The 23,980-nt window shown below is 39.2% G+C and overlaps 1 protein-coding gene across 1 annotated transcript in view; it reads left to right on the top strand.

Moving 5' to 3' along the window:
- CSF2RB (colony stimulating factor 2 receptor subunit beta) overlaps positions 1 to 21,853 on the top strand; it is a 68,131-nt gene extending 46,278 nt beyond the window's left edge. Inside the window, 6 exon segments of the mRNA XM_053689426.1 lie at positions 3,706 to 3,868; positions 9,111 to 9,363; positions 10,933 to 11,020; positions 12,165 to 12,226; positions 12,567 to 12,630; positions 19,022 to 21,853. Coding sequence (XP_053545401.1) covers positions 3,706 to 3,868; positions 9,111 to 9,363; positions 10,933 to 11,020; positions 12,165 to 12,226; positions 12,567 to 12,630; positions 19,022 to 19,781 — 1,390 coding nt within the window. The 3' untranslated portion in view covers positions 19,782 to 21,853.
- The last annotated feature ends 2,127 nt before the right edge of the window (positions 21,854 to 23,980 follow it).

Raw genomic sequence — 23,980 nt, 5'->3', positions numbered from 1 at the left:
TTGGAATAAATACATGCAAGCTAAAGAAGCTAGGGGAGCTTTTCATGAGGAGAGCCTGGTCATTAGAAGATTTAAAAAATAGAGCTCGCTATCAAGGATTCCAAGGCACTACTGCCAAGCATTTAGCAAGAATATATAAAATTAGGAAAAATAAAAATATAATAACAAGCATTAGAGATGGAGAGCGAAAATGTACCCAAACCACTGAAATTTGTGATATATTCCATAAATATTATAAAAGAATCTATTCAAAGGTAAAGATAGATGAATTAGAGCAAGAAAAGTTCTGGCAGAATATTAAATTACCAAAAATTACTGATGACGATTTAAAGATGATTAACCAGCCAATAACAATTGAAGAATGTGAAAAGGCAATTAATGCTATGAAACAGAATAAAGCCCCTGGCCCAGATAGGCTACCCGCCGAATTCTATAAAATTTTAACTAAAGAGGTAACAACTACCTTAACCCAATTATTTAACTATTATCTCTGTGAAAGTCAGATGAACTCCCCATATTTTTCAGACTCAATTATAACACTAATATATAAAAAAGGTAAAGATCCAGAAGATCCAGGCGGATATAGACCCATATCCCTCCTAAATAATGACTATAAATTGTTGATGGCAATACTTGCCCAAAGATTTAAATAAGTTATTGGAACAATAATTCACAGCGACCAGACAGGATTTATACCAGGAAGAAATGTAGCGCGTAATATTAGGAAAGTATTACTGACTCTAGATAATTATTATAATAAAAAAAGAGAGAAAAATAAGATAAAGACAGACCTTGCTGTTAGTTATGCTAGATGCCGGAGAAGGCTTTTGATTCAATTATATGGGAACATCTGTTTTTGGCGCTTGAAAATTTTGGGTTTTCTGGTTGTATAGTCAATATGCTCAGAAATATATATAAAAACTCAAGATCGCAAGTATTAGTCAATGGGTCTCGTATCACAGTATATTACATTACAGAGGGGCACGAGGCAAGGATGCCCCTTGTCACCCCTCTTATTTAATGTGTCATTAGAACCACTGGCAATATGGCTTAGACATGAATTAAAAGGTATAGCCTTGGGAGATCAGAATGTTATTCTATCTCTCTATGCAGACGACCTTATGCTGTACCTAAGCGATACAAGATATAGTATTCCCCAATCTATGCAGTTAATTAACCGTTTTAGTACTTTTTCTGGCTATAGAATTAACCCCAATAAAATCTGAGATTTTGTGGATTCATAAGACTCCGAATAGTAATTTTCTGCATGTCTTTAAAGAAGCGGATAATATGAAATATCTGGGAATTAAAATCTCAAAAAATCCAAAGCGAATGGTATAAGCTCAATTTTGAGGATATATTTATCAAAATGGCAGATGAGATGAAAAAATTGGAAATTATACTATCTATCGATTTCCGCTAAGATTATGCTAATAAAGACAATTTTTTTTCCACAGATCTTGTATTTATTACATAATCAATCTCCCTTTATTTATAACCAAGCAAGATACTAAAAGGGTTTTATACAGCATGTTCACTGTTTATTTGGGGAAAGAGTCGGCCTAGAATATCAAGGAATAGATCAACACAGCCTAAAAAAATATGGGGGATTAGCACTGCCAAACATTGAATACTATAATTGGATCTGTATGATAAAATTTGCGGTAGACTGGGTAACAGAAGCAAACTATGTGACTTATTATGATATAGAAACAAAGCTCGTCAAACCATTTGATTTGAGAGCTTTATTACTGCATTGTCCTGTGAAGAAGTTACCAAGTAACATTGCATATAGTCTATTCGTAGTAACACCAGGTGCTGGTGTTACTACGAATGCATTATCACAGAGGCGATTGCAGCTACCTCCCACACCGTGCACCACCTTTACACTAAGTGCTGTATTCATCCTACCATTGCAAATTGCATATAGTCTGACTTTTGTCAATATTATAAATGCTTGGCAGAAGTACTGTAAGGAGTTGGGACACAACCCAAGGTCATCACATTTGCTCCCTATTAAAGGTAACCCCGACTTTACACCAGGAATCTGGGATTTGGTATTTTCAGAATGGGAAAGGAAGGGACTTGTCTATGTGTCCCAACTCTTTCAGGATGATAGCAAGACATTACAGTCATTTGAAAATCTATCCAGTAGATATGCCCTTTCGGGCCAAGAACTTCTATGCTTACCTTCAGATAAGGAATTATGCTAGCCAAGTGTGCAGAACAAGTGGATTTGAGTGGGGTGTCTAAGGAGATTCCTGATGGAATTAAACTGTATGAGATAGGCCCGACGATCATCGTCTTATTGGTATAAATCTTTAACTATAAAGTCTGGCCAAAATAATATAAGAGAACTCAAAGAAAATATAATGAAAATAATTCCTAATATAACAGAGCAAGGAGATAGAAAAGAGTATCTCTCTTTCATCACAAGCAACTAGTAATATAAGTTGGCGAGAAGCCCAAATAAAATTACTTAATAATTACTATCTAACCCCATATAGGCTATATAAGATCTCAAAGACTAGACAAACAAGTTGTTGCTTTAAATGTAAAGAAGAAATGGCAGATATCATTCATTGTATATGGGCATGCCCGAAAATTAACCAATATTGGAGAAAAGTTAATTATTGGCTAAATAAATATCTCGAAAAAAAAATTATCATAACTTTTCGACTGATTTTTATGCTAGACTCAGAAAGGAGAAGTAAGGAGAACAACTCTTTATCAATTTGATCATAATAGGCAGTTAAGAATCAACTATTCAGAGAGGTGAAAACACCAAAGATTCCTACCATCCCCGAACTAGTAAACTTATTAACTTTACAAATGACAATTGAATCATATGATACCTAATTCAACTCGAAATACATTACCGAGCTTTCTTTGCAAAGTGGAAATAATATATAAGTTGCCTGGCCGAGCACCGCTGCAACACCAATTTATTGCTAGATTCAGAGACTCTTCAATATTTCTTTCTCTAGTACTAGATGGTGAACTACCCTATCACTGGATAGATCTAACCCAATTTGGGGTGTAATATAACGACAAGGCTCGCCATCCAAAGGCTCGTCATCCAAAGAGTGATTTTTCCTTCCATTCCCTTTTGTTTTTTTTTTGTTTTTTCTGTTTGTTGTCTTTCTTCTCTCTCCCCGTAAAAAATGAGATAGCACTTGAAGAATATTCTATGTTAGGTAATTATAATTTAAAATTTTCCCTGTCATACACTGTATAATGTGATGTAAAATTTATTTTTGTAAAGGCACCAAGGATAATTAAAGATAATGAAGTAATTTTTGTAATAAGATGATGATAATATGATATGTATGTTGGAATACTATCATTGTACGGTATTAATTAAGGTAAAAGTGTAATGCTGGTAATGAGATTTACTTTACTTTCTTTTTGTGTCCTTTTAATGTTCAATGTTTGTGTGAAAAAAACTTAATAAAAAGATTAAAAAAAAAAAAAAAAAAAAAAGGAATTTCACATAAGGTGCGCAGCTGCAATTAGCTGCCATCTAATTGCCAAACAAATGTTTAAATGCATTTGTTTATCTAGGACATCACACTGGGAATCTCTTTTATTATTATAAGATTCACATTTGCATCTATAGTCTTGGTAATTATCTCATCTGTTGAGTCAAGTTAATTTCAACAACATCTCTTGATCTTCGCTTTCCTCGTTTGACTCTTTTTGCAGGGAGAAGCTCTGTCTTCCAACCACGAGTGTGGCCAAAGCTGGTTTCCACCCTACATCCTCTACAAGCTGCACCCTGCAAGTACCACCTTCACAGGCACAAAGCTCCTTCAATATCCAGGTCAGACCTATGGAGACAGTGAAGACTTTATTCCTTCTCAGAATAGTGAGTGTCTTCTTAGTAGGAAATTTAAAGGGACAATAATTACTCATGCACCTCCCTCTTATCATGTGGGCTGCCATTAATAAACATGGGGGTTGCTCTTGTTCATGGCAGATAGATACTGATTTCTGAACTTCCACCGGTCAGTGTTTATTTCCATGATTACAATTGTAAAACGTTTTTGCCATTAATACCCATAGAATCTTGAAAATCATTACCTCCCCACAACAGCACCAAGCCTAATCAGCACTGTTAATCTTACAATTACATAACTGATAAAATGTATGCAATTAATAACAAAGAAAATATGTGATTTTGCAGTTTTAGTGATTACATCACAGGTTAAATGGGCCTGTACATTAATTGATTCCTTATAATAGTGTGTAGTGATACTAATAGGTGACGTATGCTAATTAGTTGTGCTCCAAACCATAAAGATATGTGTGTGTGTCTCTTTAAACTGAGGCATTATGGGTAAAGTGGGAATGTGTGTTTGTTGGGTTATCAGTTTAAGAGGAGCTGCCGATAAGCAATAAAAATAGCTTATTGCAATTGAGTCCACATCAAAACCATCTCATCGGCATCTGTTCACATGCTGATAACAATAACGGCAACTCCCACAACTCTATTGGCTAACAGTAACCCACCTTAACATTTATACCAACAATTTATGTTTCCCCACACATGAAATAATTAAAAAACAAACAAACATGGCAAACAAATATCATTCACATTAGTGTCCTCATATAACTGGATGTCTTGCTAATCACTCTTGTGTTTCTCTGTGCACCAGTCCAGGCTCAGCCTCCCCATAGCCTTCAAGTGGATGAGAGACCAGGACGTGGATATGTGTTAAAATGGAGCCCTGGGGAGATTGGTCACAAAGTGCATCTGAAATATCAGATTTGTTACTGGAAGGAGGTACTAAGAAACATGTGTATTCCTCTGCTGCCGTTTCTCACCCTCTTATCTTGTGTTCTGCATATTTTTTGCCTTAATTTGTAATTGATTATTACACTTTTTTGGCTTCCTGAGGATGAAAAACTCACTGGTTTAGAGAGAAGCATTTTAAGCATTACATTTTATTGTATGTGTCTCTTCTTCACATCCAGAGCATGTATAGTGGTGAAATAAACATCTCTCAAGCTACAATTTGCCTTTCTAAAATTATATAAAGGGACACTGAACCCAACATTTTTCTTTCATGATTCAGAGCATGGAATTTTAAGCAACTTTCTATTTTACTCCTATTATCAAATTGTCTTCATTCTCTTGCTATCTTTATTTGAAAAGCAAGAATGTAAGTGTAGATGCTGGACCATTTTTGGTGAACAACCTGGGTTGTTCTTGCTGATTGGTGGATAAATTCATCCACCAACAAACAAGTGCTGTCCAGGGTTCTGGACCAAAAATTGCCTGGCTCCTTAGCTTAGATGCCTTCTTTTTGAAATAAAGATAGCAAGAGAACGAAGAAAAATTGATAATAGGAGTAAATAAAAAAGTTGCCTTAAAATTGCATGCTCTATCTGAATCACAAAAGAAAAAAATTGGGATCAGTGTCCCTTTAAGGCAGTGTTTTTCAACACAGGCCAGGGTTTCGTGATATCTTAACTAGACACAGGTGAAATAATCAGCCAATGGGTGAGAGCAGGATTGTAAGCATGCTTACTGATCAGCTGATTACTTCACCTGGGCTCTACTTCAGATGTTGTGAAAATCTGGTCTGTTAGGGGCACTTGAGAACTGGAGTTAGTGTATAAATGAAAATCTGTCAGCTTTGTAAACTATATATGGTGCTATTTTTGTAGTAAACAAATAACACTATCAAAATAATTGCCATACTGTCCTGTTTTTTTACCAGGGACAGCCCATTTTTTTTTTGCTTCCTGTCCCTGCATTTTACTTCTGTCGCATGTTCAATTGAGTCTGTAGTTTAATAATATTATGTGCAGTGCAGTACTCCCACCACAGGGGTCACTGTGGCATTAGTATTATTGTTTACAGTATTTTTTCTGCAGTTTTCTTTATCTGTGGTCTGCTGTTTAGCAGTGTGTAGTGAGATGTTCAAGTAAGGGGAAAGTCATGTGATATATAATACCAGGGAGGGTAGGAGACAAGGGGTGATGAAGCCAGGCAGCTCAGTAGTGTTGCACAATTTTTAAAATTTGTAATTTCCCTCATGTATATACTGAGGCTTTGCTTAGCAGGGGGTTAACACCTCAGGCTCTGCATGTGCTGGGACTGGAATTCACAGAATTTACAAAAAATACAGATTTACTGGATCATTTCTGGGTCTATTAACTTATTGCTCACAATCACTGCAGCAGCAAAGATGAAAACATGACTATCTCATAAAATGTCACCTTCTTGTGAAACTTTCAACTTTGTCTTAGTAAAAGTAAAACATAAAAGTAAGTCCTCAACATATCTGCATATATTGTTCTCAGCAATCCTAAAACAGCAGCTAGAAGGTTAACATATTATTACATTATTTATTAACTAGTCCTAAAGCCCGTTCACATGGGCCATTTTTTGCAGCAAAGCAGTCCCACCTCTTGCGCTCTCTCCCTCCCCCGCTATTTTGCTGTCTCTCTCCCCCTCTCTTTGAGCTTTCTCTCTGCCCCCTCTCTTTTGTGCTCTCTCTCTCTCCCCCTTTCTTTTGCGCTCTCTCTCTCCCCACTTTCTTTTGCGCTCTCTCTCCCCCCTCTCTTTTGCATTCTCTCTCCCCCCTCTCTTTTGAGCTCTCTCCCCATCTCTTTTGAGCTCTCTCTCTCCCCCCTCTTTTTTGCGCTCTCTCTCTCCCCTCTCTTTTGCTCTCTCTCTCTCCCCCCCTCTCTTTTGCGCTCTCTCCCCCTCTCTTTTGCGCTCTCTCTCTCCCCCCTCTTTTGCGCTCTCTCTCTCACCCTCTCTTTTGCGATCTCTCTCTCCCCCTCTCTTTTGCGCTCTCTCTCCCCCTCTCTTTTGCACTCTCTCTCTCCCCCTCTCTTTTGTGCGCTCTCTCCCCCCTCTCTTTTGCGCTCTCTCTCTCCCCCTATCTTTTGCACTCTCTCCCCCTCTCTTTTGCGCTCTCTCTCTCCCCCTCTCTTTTGCACTCTCTCTCCCCACCTCTTTTGCACTCTCTCCCTCTCTCTCTCTTTTGCTGTCTCTATCTCCCCTCTTTTGCTGTCTCTCTTGCCCTCTCTTTTGCTGTCTCTCCCCCCCATCTCTTTTGCTGTCTTCTCTCCCCCTCTCTCTTTTGCTGTCTCTCTCCCCCCTCTCTTTTGCACTCTCCCCCCTCTCTTTTGCGCTCTTCCCCCTCCTTCTTTTGCGCTCTCTCTCTCTCCCCCCCTCTCTTTTGCTGTCTCTCTCCCCCCTCTCTTTTGCGCTCTCTCCCCTCTCTTTTGCTGTCTCTCTCCCCCTCTCTCTTTTGCTGTCTCTCTCCCCCTCTCTCTTTTGCTGTGACTATCCCCCTCTCTTTTGCTGTCCTCTCTCCACCTCTCTTTGCTGTCTCTCTCCCCCTCTCTTTTGCTGTCTCTCTCCCACCTCTCTTTTGCTGTCTCTCTCCCCTTCTCTCTTTTGCTGTCTCTCTCCCCCCTCTCTTTTGCTGTCTCTCCCCCCCCTGTCTTTTGCTTGTCTCTCTCCCCTCTCTCTCTCCCCCCCCCTCTCTATCTCTCTCTCCCTCTCTCTATCGCGCTCCCTGCCACGCCCCTTCACGCCCGGCCCACGCCCACTTCTGCCGGGCTCAGATCTTCAGTTAGGGACTCAAAGGCCAGGTGTGTTTGTCCTCGTGCTGTCTCTACTGCACATGACAGCTTCAGACAAACACACTTGGCCTTTTATTATATAGGATTTGGCCTTTTATTATATAGGATTTCAGGCTGTGTAACATCTATATAAACTAGGGTGCTTTGTGGTGTCCTGCTATACAGACGCTGAAGGGTTAATGACCTCTTCTTCAGTTGTACACTATGAATATCAAGTGCCATCTATGTTTTTAGATAACTGTGGCAGATTGTTAGTGTGACGTAACCTCCTATTGTGATTGATCTTCATCTAGCTGATAATTGGATGTTGAATGTATGTAACCTAATAAGGTAAGAGTTATTTTTTTGCATCCTGCTAATCAGTAGCTGATTATCTTGACCTTGGTGGATGCAAAAGATCTGTAATCAGTAAAAACACAAATTGCAATCAGGGTTTAACAAATATTTGTCTCTATGTGGACTTTACATTATATTTTTGATAATGCATAATGAAATGTCTATGGTCTGTCATTCATGTGAGATTCGGCAGTCGTTACATTTGTGTCAAAAATAGCTACCTACTACTTAAAGGGATACTAAACCCAGTTTTTTTTCTTTAATGATTCAGATAGAGCAGCTATTTTAAGCAACTTTCTAATTTTACTTCTATTATAATTTTTTTCTTTGTTCTCTTTGTATCTTTATTTGAAAAAGCAGGAATGAAAGCTTAGGAGCCGGACCATTTTTGGTTCAGAACCCTGGATAGCACTTGCTGATTGGTGACTACATTTTAGCTATCAATCAGCAAGCGCTGCCCAGGTGCTGAACCTAAAATGGGCCGGCTCCTAAGTTTTCATTCCTGCTTTTTCAAATAAAGATACCAAGAGAACGAATTGAATCATGAAAGAAAAAAATTGAGTTTAGTATCAATATAAACTGTTGTGTGATTAGTACATTAGTGTATAGGAAAATATAGTGGCTCCTAATAATAATATAGACTAATATATTTATAGATTTAAGTCCAGCGTACAGTGGTTGTAGGATTATCCTAGGTAAAACAAGAGTCCAAGGGGTCTATTTATTATTGTGCGGACAGACATGATACAATGTAGCGTATAATGTCCGCCGCACATCGATAAATGCCGACAGCGTATGCTGTCAGCATTTATCATTGCACCAGCAACGGCGCCCCCTGCAGGCGGTGTCAATCAACCCGATCGTATTCGATCGGGTTGATTTCTGTCCGCCTCCTCAGAGCAGGCGGACAGGTTATGGAGAAGCGGTCTTTAGACCGCTGCTTCATAACTTCTGTTTCATAACTTCTGTTTCCGTACAGAGCTTGATAAATTGACCCCCAAGTTTTATTTATGACTAGAGATAAGTTGATAAAGACAATCTCAGGTGTCTATTTTTTATTGTACTCCTCTTTTTTTTACTTTCTTTTTAATAATTCTCTCTTTCTATCTACTTACACTGCCTTTCTCCAGTCTTTCTATCATTCTTGTTCCTTTTCTTCAGCATAGTCTCTAGTTGTCTTGCTTCCTACATGCATTGTAACTCTATGGTCTATGCAGGATGATGCAGAATGTCCGGATCACATGGTGTTTAATGTCTCGGGCAATCTGCTGGAATATTACATACCAAACTCCGAACTCCAAGGCACCACCATGTACTCAGCCCAAGTCCGCTCACAGCCTGAGAAGACCCTATCTCACAACATCTATAGTGGCCCCTGGAGTGAGTGGAGCATAAAAACGTCCTGGAAGACCAAGAAAGGTGATCTCCTTTGTCCATATTTATTATCACTCAAATCTTTTCTTTGTGGCATTTAACTTAAAGGGACATAATACTCATATGCTAAATCACTTGAAACTGATGCTGTATAACTGTAAAAAGCTGACAGGAAAATATCACCTGAGCATCTCTATATAAAAAAGGAAGATATTTTACCTCACAATCTCCTCAGCTCAGCAGAGTAAGTTCTGTGTAAAAAGTTATACTCAACTGCTCCCAGCTGCAGGTAAAAAAATTAAAAAAAATGAAGAAATGAACAGCAGCCAATCAGCATCAGCAGTGCTGAGGTCATGAACTTTTACTGTGATCTCATGAGATTTGACTTAACTCTCATGCGATTTCATAGTAAGCTTCCTTTACCTGATTGGTGAAATAAGATGAGAGTGCACGATGCTAGTCCCTTCAGATGTCCCAGGACAAACACACTAAAATGCTGCTTAGAAATCCTTTACAATGGGAGGTGGCTACTGAGGAACTTTTGAGGTAAAATATCTTTCTTTTTTACATAGAGATGTTCAGGAGATATTTTCTAGTCAGCTTTTTACAGCTATGCTGCATCACTTTCAAGTGTTTAAACATTTGGGTATTATGGCCCTTTAATACTCATTTGCTCAGTTACATTTTATATTTTTACTAGCATTCTACATTTAATTTCTATCCATTTATATTCTTTCTCGACTTGGAGTCAAAATTTAACAATTGATTCAGAAGAATCACAACACTTCACAGTTCCATTTTACACTTGCAGAAGTTACTTGTTTAGCTGTTGGAGACAAAAAACCTTTGTCTGTATAAGAGCTAGTGCAAAACAAACAATTCTAAAAGGACAGGCCGCTCCTTATTGGAGGATTGCGCAAGGTATTTAAAGTGATGGTAAACGTTCCCCTTTTTAAAAACAGATCCGGAATGTTAGTGATATTTTAGATGGAGTTTAATTAATCAGTTTTACTGAAGTTGCACTATAACTTACTTTTAATATAGATATGAAAATCGAATTCCCCGTGCTCCGCTGCCCACCTTCAAATGTCCAATTTTTCTGTGAGCTAACGGTTTAAATTGTTCTCCAATCATGCTCTCCCCTTATGGGCACTTTTGTTGTAGCTAGAGCTCTGATTGGACAGCAATTCAAACTTTTAGCTCATAGAAAAATTAACTTTTGAAGTGGGCGGCAGAGTGCAGAGAATTTTAATTTTATATCTAATAAGTCTAATGATTTGGCTGATGCCTGTCATGTGATATAGGGGACAGGTTGAGTAAAGGGAATTTTGAAATTCATCAGAAAAAAAATGTACTGCTCATTTAAATTCCAAGTACGTTATTGCATGTCTTTTTATTATGCATTGTTTATTAAAACACTTGTACTGTATTTAGAGGTCCCCCACTAGTGCAAAGACTTATATTTCCATGCATTGGTCATCTCCACTCATGTCTCTGATCTGCAAATTGTTTTCAGCTTTCCAACAGTAATGCCAATGCAATTGCTTCTTCTTATCTTCATCTTACAACCTCAAGTAGGAAATAAATTACTATATTGTAATCTTTTATTTTCAGCTGTGGATGAACGAAGTATTTATTACGCTGTACCAATTGGAGTTTTGCTGTTAATCTGCACTTATACGGGACATCATTTTTTTAAGAGGTGAGTGTTGGACGTAGCAGAGATATATGAAGAGCAAGAAGTTATTTGTATAAGATATCATTAATTATACTTTAAGTAGCTCTAGTAGTAAATAATTTTATTACTATAACTTATCCCATAGCAAATATTGTCCTTTGGATAAAATATATCAACATAAGAGATAAAACTTCCCATTGCGTCACTCATAATGACCTAACACTTTTCTTACCAGACTCCCCCCCCCCCACCATCTTACTATTTCCCCACAAGAACCATAGCATAATTCCAAAGTATAAACAAAACACAAGGTTGGAGGAAAGGCCCATGTGAGTTGCATTTATTAAGAAAACGTTCAATAGGTGTCTAACTAAATGTTTTTAGAAATAATTAGCCAAATTTAACTGTTGTAGCGACCATAACTCTACTAATATCCCAAACCCAAAAATGTCTGTGGCTTAATTAGAATTTAGTTGGACAACACAGCTCACAAGAGACTCAGATGCTCTTAGAGATATTTGTCCAGCCATCTGTGAGGAGGAGCATTCCTAGGCCAACACTCAAGGTCAATGCCCAACAGTCATTGTCTCTGACTGAAACTTGCAGCCAAGGCAAGAGGATTCAATGGTATGCAAACCTTTAGCCATGTTTTTGCTGCAAGTCATACAGCAAGCAGAAATCAGGGAGAGACCACAATCTTACTGGTAGGATGGTTTTAGGCACCATGACAGGTTAGGGTTAGTTAACCTAGTCTAACGCAGCTGCTTCAACTCTGGACCAATAAGGCAGAAAAGAAAAGGGGGGGGTTGGAAGGGAGAGAAGAAGGAAGAGGCAGGGACATACCTGCATTGCACATATATAGGTAAGTACCAATCCCACCAACAACATTGCAAGATTGTTTGCGATCACACACACACAGAACATATTTACTTTTTCCCTTAAGGGGATTTAACCTACTAAGTCTACTATACATTTCTGTGTACCATTATGTATTCCACTGACATCATCCAAGTAAACGCTTATTTTCATCAAACTTCAAGGAAAGAAATTTAAATATAAGACCATGTTATATAATCTGTAATATATGTATATCTATAATATAGCTCGTTAAACTCATCCTCCTCCACTTCTTCTATAATATGTCTACACATACCTTTCTCTTCAACAGGTCCAAAAAAGAGATGGGAGCAATCCTTGCCCGATCCCAGCAAGAGCAATCTCCTACGGGAGGTGAGAAATGAGGGGGGGGGGGGGGTGATAGGTAAAGAAATTAATGGGAATGTATTAATAAGAAAATAATATGTATTGAGGGAACTTTGAAGCTAAAGTGGTAAGGAATTTAGAAAAGAGACAGAAAAATACAAACATATAGAGAAAGAAAGGAAATGATTGAGTAATACTTGATAAAAGTCAAGTAAAGTCAAGTAGGACAGAGGAAAACCTGAGAACAGAGAGAAACCAGAATAGGGGAGGATGATAAATACAATTAAGTAATAGACAAACTTTTGGGATATTGTGGTTTCTAGGGCATTTGAGCACTAAAATGATATTTTCTTTTTCACAAGGGTATAATGGTCATTGACTTCATCTACAAACTCAAGTGAAGAAGGAGAGGAACCTTACCCCCCAGAGCTGTAAGTGTGGTGGGATTATTCACTCATTTATTCACAGTTAATTGTTAAAAGGAAATGAAACCCAATTTTTTTCTTTCATGATTGAGACAGAGCATGCAATTTTACTTACGTTTGGTTCAATTAAAACATTTGTCTCATTCCCTTAGTATCTTTTGTTGAAGGAGCATCAATGCACTACTGGAAGCTAGCTGAGCACTTTCGGGGAGACAATGACAAGAGAAATATATCTGCAGCTGGCTCCCAGTAGTGCGTTGCCGCTCCTGAACCTACCTAGGTATGCTTTTCAGCAAAGAATATCAAGAGAATAAAGCAAATTAGATTATAGAAGTAAAGTTTTTTTTTAAAATTGTATGCTCTATCACAAACATGAAAATAAAAATTTGGTTGCATGTCCCTTTAACATTGGTTATGATATTTGAGTCTTTTTAAATCATTTTGACTAGAGCATTTATAGACTTTTGTGCCTCTGTGAGCAAGTCATTGGCAAATTTTATTAGTGATTTTTCCATGGCTTCTGAGAGAGAGAAAGAGAGAGAGCAAGAGAGAGACATAGAGAATTGTTTATTCTTTGCAACAGTGATGTATTGAATTCTTTTATTCCAAGTCTCAAGCCTTTTACTCCAAGAGGCCTATTTATCATAGGTCTGTTGGACCTGATCCGACAGTGCGGATCAGGTCCGACAGACATCGCTGAATGCGGAGAGCAATACGCTCTCCTTATTCAGCATTGCACAAGCAGCTCTTGTGAGCTGCTGGTGCAACGCCGCCCCCTGCAGATTCGCGGCCATCGGCTGCCAGCAGGGGGTGTCAATCAACCTGATCGTACTTGATCGGGTTGAATTGTGGCGATCTCTGTCCGCCTCATCTGAGCAGACGGACAGGTTATGGAGCAGCGGTCTTTAGACCGCTGCTCTATAACTTGCACTTCTGGTGAGTCTGAAGACTCACCAGAAACACGAGCCCTCAAGCTCGGAGCTTGATAAATGGGCCTCCAAGTCTCAAGTCAAGTCCTAAAGGGCCATAAAACCCAAATGTTTAAACACTTGAAAGTGCTGCAGCATAGCTGTAAAAAGCTGACTAGAAAATATCACCTGAACATCTCTATGTAAAAAAGAAAGATATTTTACCTCAAAAGTTCCTCAGTAGCCACCTCCCATTGTAAAGGATTTCTAAGCAGCATATTATTATGTCTGTCCTGGGACAGCTAAAAGGATGAGCCTCGTGAACTCTCATATTATTTCACCAATCAGGTAAAGGAAGCTTACTATGAAATCTCATGAGAGTTAAGTCAAATCTCATGAGATCACAGTAAGAGTTCATGACCTCAGCACTGCTGATGCTGATTGGCTGCTGTTCATTTCTTCATTTTTTTTTTATTTTTACCTGCAGCTGGTAGCAGCTGAGTATAACTTTTTACACAGAACTTAATCTGCCGAGCTGAGGAGATTGTGAGGTAAAATATCTTCCTTTTTTACATAGAGATGCTCAGGTGATATTTTCCTGTCAGCTTTTTACAGTTATACTGTATCAGTTTCAAGTGATTTAGCATCAAGTCCCAAGTTTGAGTCTCAAGTACTTGCAAAATAATTTCAAGTTGAATCTCAAGTCTGGGAGCCAACTTTAATAGAAAATAAGGAGGTGGTGGTGGGGTTTTTGTGTATGGCAAATGTAAACTATTGCTTTCCATCACGTGACAGGCAAAAAGCAATGAGATGCACATATATTTTCTCCAGTGAGATCAGTCACTCCAGTTCACATATGAAAAAAAATCCAAAAATTTTAAATGGATCCTTGAAAGAATGAAATGTCTATATGGGAGGCAGAAGATTTGTTTCCTGCCGCCACCAACAGTATTACCTCCAGCACCGCCATTACCTGCACAATATGTGTTTGCTTCTAGACATCTAATGGCTGGAAGTGGGAAAATCACTGTTGTTCACTATCTAGGAACTGGAATCAGAATCAAATTACGTTTTCAAACTAGTGTCTGCTGCTTGGACTCAAACATCTAGAGAAGAAGCATCAGGGTCTTCTTCAGCATCTGCTTTAGCATCAGTAACAGGCAAGCCCATGTCCACCAGCAGGAGATATGCAGAGCTTACCACAACCAGTACTAGTAGTAGAAGCAGCATCCATAGCAATTAGGGTCATCTCAGTCCACCCATAAAAGTAAAGCAAACAATGAGGGAAACTTAAAGTGTAAGTGGTGAATTTAGATTGTTTCAAGCATAGCAGTTGCATTGGGAGAGGGTCTGAGGTTATGAAGCAACCTCCATGTACACTTCAGCTCTTTATACTCCAAAAACCACCTGCACTATTGTTAGCCCTGGTACTACCATCAGTTGAATCAATGCCAGTTCCACCTCTGTTTTAAATCCCCATATTTTATAGTAGCAGTTGGGTGGGTTCATCTTACTGTGCCTCTTAGCGGCAGGACAGACACAGCAGGAGTAGTAGATCTCATTGTACTACGTAGTTAGGAAAAATTGATCACATTTCCCCAGTCTCAGGTTTGGGTGATGGGGATATTAGTCCGACCCTCAACATCGCTGTTATAGCCTTTAGTCTGGACCAGGTGAGACAGGAGGATAACAAGCCTGAAGAGATAGTGGAGGAGGAGAGTCCAATATAGAGGCCAGGCACAGCAGGCAACAGTGCAAGTTCTTCCCCAGTTTTGTCAGCAGTGTCCACCTATTTTATCTTCCTCTCCATTGCCATCATCATCTCCAATTGAGAAGACAGTAGTTAGAACGGCGCCCCTCACTACCCGTCTTGCAACCCCCACTAGTAGCGCAATCACTGTCAGTAGCACTAGCAATTCCAGCATTAACACTAGGAGAGGAAAAGGGTTTTATTAGAACAAAGACAGATAGTGGTGTCACAGCTAAAACCACCAACAAGACCTCCGCAGCAGAAGAGCAAGCAGGTGATGGTGTCAAGTTGCTCAGAAGTGACCACTTTGACAGTATTGGAGCATTGGAAGTTCAGATTGTGTGGGAACAAAGTTAGCTATGGGAGAGTGTTGAGTTCATCACCAGCTCCAGGATGAACCAAACTCTCTGAATGCACCAGGTAGCAGTCAAGGAAAATTACAAGGCTGATAGGTTAGTTGGTAGCTGTCAGTGGTGCTTTCTTCACCATGCAAGCCTTTCAAGAGACTAATTGAGGTCCTTGCTCCCCAATGCCACCTTTCTTTATGCAGCACTATCAGCAGTAATCCTGTCCCCTCATTCCTGTGTTGCAGTGTCAAAGGAGGAGCTGGCAAATTTTATTTGAACCATTTAAAGTAAATTAATTGAAACTGATGAATTTCGTCAGTATTTAATTGTCAGGGTACATTTGTTTGGATATTCAATTTGTGGAAATCTGATGCACATCTACTTTAATCTCTTATGTCTCTTATTGTACTTTTATGTGGTTTCAGAGGCAATTTCCAATGTATGTGAGCTTTCACTTACTTCTAGGCTTGTTCCTACTACTTCATTATATGTAATAGCCTCCTCCTACTCTCTGCTGCTGCTGCAGTATATGTAATAGCCTCCTACTACTCTCTGCTGCTGCTGCAGTATATGTAATAGCCTCCTCCTACTCTCTGCTGCTGCTGCAGTATATGTAATAGCCTCCTACTACTCTCTGCTGCTGCTGCAGTATATGTAATAGCCTCCTCCTACTCTCTGCTGCTGCAGTATGTGTAATAGCCTCCTCCTACTCTCTGCTGCTGCTGCAGTATATGTAATAGCCTCCTACTACTCTCTGCTGCTGCTGCGGTATATGTAATAGCCTCCTACTACTCTCTGCTGCTGCTGCAGTATATGTAATAGACTCCTCCTACTCTCTGCTGCTGCTGCAGTATATGTAATAGCCTCCTCCTACTCTCCGCTGCTGCTGCAGTATATGTAATAGACTCCTACTACTCTCCGCTGCTGCTGCAGTATATGTAATAGCCTCCTCCTACTCTCTGCTGCTGCTGCAGTATATGTAATAGCCTCCTCCTACTCTCCGCTGCTGATGCAGTATATGTAATAGACTCCTCCTACTCTCCGCTGCTGCTGCAGTATATGTAATAGCCTCCTACTACTCTCTGCTGCTGCTGCAGTATATGTAATAGCCTCCTCCTACTCTCTGCTGCTGCTGCAGTATATGTAATAGCCTCCTCCTACTCTCTGCTGCTGCTGCAGTATATGTAATAGCCTCCTCCTACTCTCTGCTGCTGCTGCAGTATATGTAATAGCCTCATCCAATGCCTGCTGCTGCAGTATATGTAATAGCCTCCTCCAATGCCTGCTGCTGCAGTATATGTAATAGCCTCCTCCAATGCCTGCTGCTGCACTAAATGTAATAGCCTCCTCCTACTCTCTGCTGCTGCTGCAGTATATGTGATAGCCTCCTCCTACTGTCTGCTGCTGCTGCAGTATATGTAATAGCCTCCTCCTGCTCTCCGCTGCTGCTGCAGTATATGTAATAGCCTCCTCCAATGCCTGCTGCTGCTCCTGCTACTCTCCGCTGCTGGTGCAGTATATGTAATAGCCTCCTCCTACTCTCTGCTGCTGCTGCAGTATATGTAATAACCTCCTCCTACTCTCCGCTGCTGCTGCAGTATATGTAATAGCCTCCTGCTACTCTCCGCTTCTGCTGCAGTATATGTAATAGCCTCCTCCAATGCCTGCTGCTGCTCCTGCTACTCTCTGCTGCTGCTGCAGTTTATGCGAAGACTTCCTCCAATACCGTTGCTGCTTGCTGCTGTTCCTAGACTAAGGGAATCTGTAACAGGGATGACTGATCCCCGACTTGGGATCCTTACCTGTTCTGCTACGTAGTGCACTCCATTTTCTTTGTTCATCTGCCGGGACAGCACCAGAAAAGTTTCAGAGAAATAATTGCTGAGACTGGGGTCAAGCAAGCGGCTATACAGTATCTCCCCCAGCTGGGCTGGTGTCAGTGGACAGCCTCATCCACGGTAGATATCAATCCCTCTGCCTACATCACATCCTAGACAGGTATCAATTCCTCTGCCAGCTTCTGATGACATCTTTACAAAGACACTTTTTTAATCCTATCAAGCCAGCTATTGATGCAGACTTTACAAATATGCTTTTGGCTCCGGACAGTTTTTTACCTACAGGTCCTCACAACAAAGGAATTAGGTGACTTAGACTCTGCCACTGAAATCCGTGAAAGATCTATGCAAGATCTACAGTTCCAAAAGGAACAATTAATGCTTGATCTTGATTTCAACTGGAAGTAGCCACAAAAGTTTGTTGTGACACACTCAACCTAAAATATAACCACACAGTAAGTAACAATACAATCATGAAATCTGACTCTGACGAAAGGGAAAGAGAGTCTGGGGAACATATACCAACATATTCCAGCTCAAAACATTTTATCACGTCACATCATGCAAAATATATGCAAACATATTGGTGACTATGAACGTTCAACCAATAGATGGTGCTGTGCCACACAAAGTCTATGTATAGGGTTCAACCAATAGATGGCGCTGTGCTACACAATGTCCATGTATAGGATTCAACCAATAGATGGCGCTGTGCCACACAACGTCTATGTATAGGGTTCAACCAATAGATGGCGCTGTGCCACACAATGTCCATGTATAGGATTCAACCAATAGATGGCGTTGTGCCACATCATGTATCTGAGGATAATTGTAATTCTGTCACAGTGTCACTAAGTCAATTACTAAAAGCTACCTCCAATACTACTGCTGCTGCTTCAAGGGTCTGCTGCAGCTCCTAAAATAAGGGTATCACTCTGTCAATTCTTTGGTAAACAAAATGTTGCTGTGTACAGGAAAGTTGTCCTCCAGGCCTCTGGCAAATCTGGATAACTTAAAGTAAAGTTTAAATGTAAACTTTAATTTAATATGTATGTAAAATGTATTATATTCTCTTGGGTGTCAGTAATTATTTGTATATGCCGTATAAAGTCATTAGCGTGTGTGTTGGAAGATTTTTACAAAAGGGAATTACACAACATTAAGGAATTGATCAAAAACTTGTTGAGTTAACTGTGAAAAATTTGTTTTTTTAATTATGCAAATATTTTCCCAAGAATAAAGTTAACAATGCAGGATATTATAGGGTAGGGGAGTATTTTAGGCCAAAATACTAACATCTATTGGGGTTGCACAAGCCCTCTATGCTTCGCACAAATGTGAAAAAATGATGCCAATATGAGCTAATGTAGCTGTTGTGGGGGGGTTTTAGGGAGCAGCAGATTTCCCAGTGTCTAGAGCAGCACAAAAACTAAATACAGCACTGCCTCAAGGTTAAAATTCCCCTGTCTTTGACTCTTGCCAAATACTGTACAAATTATGCACGAAGAACACATTTCTGGAGATGTAACTCAGTCTTTCTCTTTGTTCCAACAGAGCAGTAGACACTTTGCTACTCATAGGTGAAAGGGAAGATGCAAACAAAGACTCTCTGCAGTCAAATGAAGGTTCACTTAGATCTGACACCACTATCCCATCTGCAGAGGACAATACAAAAAGTCACCACTCTGCCCAAGAAGTGACCAACATTGGTGGACCACAAGATTCTGTTGATGGAACCATAACTGAGAGAATTGAGCAGCTCACCAACATAGGTTGTATGGAATCCTATCTGATGTCCTCCCGTGCCCAATCTATGTTAAATTTGGCGAGCAAAAAGATAAGAAACCCAGATTATGTTACCCTACCAAGGTGTCATGACAAGCTATGGATGCTGCCTGAGAAGAATCAGACCCCATTCACTGACAATGAGCTCAACAGGAGTCAAATGGGTTATGTGCTAGGTATGGGAGCTCAAGCTATTCAACAGCAATCCAAAAAACAGACTCAGGTGGGGCTTACTGTTCCAGATAGAAGTTATATCTCTGTACCGTTACCTTCGGACATCAAGGTTCCTTCAGAGGGACAGGGACCACTGATGATCATAAACCATGATGGAGCTGGACCTCTCATGCTGAAGCAGGTTGGAGACTATTGTTTCTTTCCTGGGCTTCGTGGAAGTCAAGAGAAATTAGAATCAAAGGTAGCTTCACAGAGTAGGCATAAAGAGCCGCCCATAATCCTGGATACCCCATTGCCCGCTGTGCAGGCCTTCAAGGTTATGCAGAGAGGATATCTGACCCTACCTGGAACTTAGAAAACCGATGTGCCATGTTAGCTAATAAAGAATAAATAGCACAACCACAATTATTTGTAAATTACAAGGAGAAATCTCTGTTTCTGATCTATTATAATAACAGATGTTATGACTCAAATGGGATCTGAGATGGATGAACTCAACAGACATTTGTCTATTATCAATCTCATCTGTTATGTTAATGTAATTTCTTGAATATATGTTTGTGCTAATATGCTTACTAAGTTTTGTAATGTAGATAATATAAAACTGCAGATTTGATAAACAAGTTAAAGAAAACCGAAAGGTATAAAAGAAGCGCCAGGGACTATTTAAAGGGATATGAAAACCAAAAATGTTCTTTTGTGATTCAGACAAAGCATATAATTTTAAAGTTTCCAATTTACTTCTATTATCACATTTGCTTTGTTCTCATGTCCTTCTTTGTTGAAGAGATACCTAGGTAGCATCTGGAGCACTAAACGGAAGGAAATAGTGCTGCCATTTAGTGCTCTTGCAAATGGATAAAATGTTTGCAAAACTGCTGCCAGAAATGGACCGGCTCATGTCTCTGCTTTTCAACAAAAGATACCGAGAGAACAAAGAAAAATTATAATAGAAGTTAATTAGAAAGTTGTTTAAAATTACATGCTCCATATGAATCCTAAAAGAAACATGTCCCTTTAAAGAAGAAATATTGCTACCTGTTAAAAACAGGAGGTGGTTGTTTTTTTTAAAAAGGGAGAAACTATGGATTCTTTAAAAAACGTTACTACGTGTTGTGCTCAAACCTGGATAGATATAAAAATGATTTTGCAAGTATGTTGAGTGCGTAGATAATACAGTACCTACTACGCAAGTCTGTTCTTAGATGCATATTAAAAGTCAGAGCTTACAGAATACCTTATAATAGCGCTATCTAATAGAACGTCTTCACCAGTGGACATAATGATCATGTGACTGGTAGCAAAATAGTAAAAGTATTTCAGTGAATAAATCTGCTTAAATTAAATCATTAATTAATTCAGGAGATATTTGAAAGTTAAAACTATATAAAATAAATATATATATATATAAAATATGTGTACAGGGCAGGAAACCTATCACAATCGTTTACTAGCTATGGGAGAAGAGTTAGTAATCCACTTGAACACATTTCCTCTTCTGCGTTTATTTTCTTGCAATTGTTTTCTGTTTTAGTTTCCATTATTATGTTGTCTTTTTTTGTTATGTGCCTATACCTCCTTCCATTTCCTTTTTTCCTACACATGCAGGTTGAGCAGCACAATATAAATATTGTCCCACAGCACTGTCTTCATCCACTATTTAACCTCAGTATTGTCCCCACCTACCATTTTACCTCATAGCATTATCCCCACCTACTGTTCTGCCTCATAGGATTTTCCTCACCCACTATTTTAACTCACAGTATTGTGCCCACTAGCCATTTACTTCACAGCATTGTGCCCACCCACCATTTACCTCACAGCATTGTCCCTGCTCACCATTTACCTCACAGTATTGTCCCTACTCACCATTTACGTCACAGCATTGTTCCCACTCATTATTTTACCTCACAGCATTGTGCCCACCTCACATTTACCTCACAGCATTGTCCCCTGCTCACCATTTACCTCACAATATTGTCCCACCCACCATTTTACCTCACAGTATTGTCCCTGCTCACCACCTCATAGCATTGTCCCTGCTCACAATTTACCTCACAGTATTGTCCCACCCACCATTTTACCTCACAGTATTGACCCTGCTCACCATTTACTTCACAGAATTGTTCCCACTCATTATTTTACTTCACAGCATTGTGCCCACCCCCCATTTACCTCACAGCATTGTCCCCTGCTCACCATTTACCTCACAGTATTGTCCCACCCACCATTTTACCTCACAGTATTGTACCTGCTCACCACCTCACAGCATTATCCCTGCTCACCATTTACCTCAGTCTGTCACGGAGACCATTTACCTGCCTCATTACTCCCTGGTGAACCCCAGTCATGACATGGGAAACTTGCAGCAAAAAGTGTGAAAACATTTTTTTAAAATAAAATTTTAATAAACAAATTTAAAAACAATCGTTTGTGTGTGTGTGTCCCAGCTTAATTCTATAGTAAAAAGAAGGGGTTGTCTTCATATAAATTAGGGCCTTTCGGTATATGTATATAACTATGACATGTTACCATGAGCCCCTATACAAATAAATGGGCATTTATCCATGCCAAGTGATCATTTGGGATAGATTTAGCAACCTTCAAAAAATTAAACAGATTTTAACACATTTGTTTGTTCATTCAAATTTTGAATGTTTGTACAACATTCTAACATTTGTTTAATGTAACAGTATTTCTAATGCTCTCTTTATATTTAATATTTGAATTATGCAATACAGGTATACCTCACTTTACAGCGCTTCGCTAATACAGCGTTTTATGGAGCTGAAGTTCAACCTCCAAGGATTTTGAAACAGTGCTGTAATCATTGTGAGATTGTGAGAAAAGTGACTGGCACCATTTTGTTATGCGCAGTTCACTCTGTTTACAGCTTTACAGTGCAATCTGTGTCTCAGCGCTATAGTCTGGCAAATTTTACTACAGTAATTGTCACTATTTTACAGGTACACTATTTATTGAATACTAATTGAATACTGTGCTGTGCTAGTGTTAAACTAAACGTAGCACTATTACACCCCTAATATATGTTAGTTCAAACATGTTTTTAAGTTTTTAAACACACTGGCAAGTGAAAAGAAAGCAAAAACCGCCTTATTTCACTTTAAGGCGGTTTTCACTTTACAGCAGGGCTCCAGTTCCTAACCCGCTGTATGAGCGGGGTATTCCTGTATTGGAAATAGAAAAATTGAAATCAATATATTTGTATCTATTATGTATCAATTTACTAAATTCTCTACCACAAAAACTATTGAACTTCTGAACAGTATTTGTTAAATCGAATGTTACATTAAAAATTTTGAATATGGATATTCATTCTAAATGATGAGCATTCAAAAACAAAAGTAACATTTGAAAATCAGAAATAACATTAGTTTAACTAATTTTAAGGGGTTTTGTCTTTATCAATATTTGTTTGTCCAAAATGACTGTTCACAGGACTATTGGTTCGACCAAACGAATTGCACTTTCGACACATTCGCCCATCCCTAGTTATCACTATTACTACAGTGATCACCTGATGATTAAAACTTATATAGGGGCTTTATTTTTAATTAGGCACGTCTGGGCTTTAAAACAAGGATTTTGGGGGTCTCAGCATTTTTTATGAGCTGCTATAATTCCCTACAAATTGCTCATTAAAAAAATGTGTCAAATTTATACTCCCTCCACGGCTTCGCTCATCATTAATGGAGGACTTTCTCCTTCATTTGAATAAACAATAATACTATCAGTGTAGACACTATATACTGAAATTGAAGGCTTACTAACTGTGGACTTCACAAATCTTGATAGGCTCTGCACAATGGCCAAATCTGGCTCTGAATCAATATTGCATGCTTATAACTTGATTGTAGCACATTTTGAATCTGTTTCCCTTCAAAAAATCTTGCTTAAGTGGAAAACCTTAAGACTTCTTGATGATTCCGAACCACAAGTATCTTTAGCTTTGATAGCATTAGGGGAACCACTTTATCTGTGACTTTATGCGAATCACACTTAAAATTACTGCACCAAGCTTATATCACTCCTCGGCTTTGTTCTAAGTGGGTGTCGGGAGCACTAGATGTCTGCACCTAGTGTTTATACAGCTCATCAGATTAGATACACTTAATATGGGATTGTCCTAAGCTGTTGAAGGAGGAGCAATGCACTACTGGGTGCTAGGTGAATGAATGACAAGAGGTACTGACAGAACAGTAGTGTGGGTGTCAGTGTCATCAGAGGACACAACTAAAATCCGGTGAAGAGCTATTGCCATAAATGCGAGACACCTGTTTGTATATTTTCAGGCCTCTCAACTATCCCTATTTGACAGTCCCTAATTCTAACTTTTGTCCTGATGTCACTCTGATTTGCAGAATGGCCCCACCAATAGACTGCCCAGACACGCCCACAAACAGCTTTGATACGCTCATCGACTTCTCAGGCACACCTATTATTATGATACAACCAAAAACACTGCCGCAATCTAAGGCTAAAAAAATACATTATTAATTCAGATTAAAAATATCGATGAACATGATGGAATAC

This window comes from Bombina bombina, chromosome 7 (assembly GCF_027579735.1).
Source record: "Bombina bombina isolate aBomBom1 chromosome 7, aBomBom1.pri, whole genome shotgun sequence".
Taxonomy (NCBI): Eukaryota; Metazoa; Chordata; class Amphibia; order Anura; family Bombinatoridae; genus Bombina; species Bombina bombina.
Note: the sequence above shows the minus strand (reverse complement) of the source record. Positions and strands in the feature narration are given on the sequence as shown.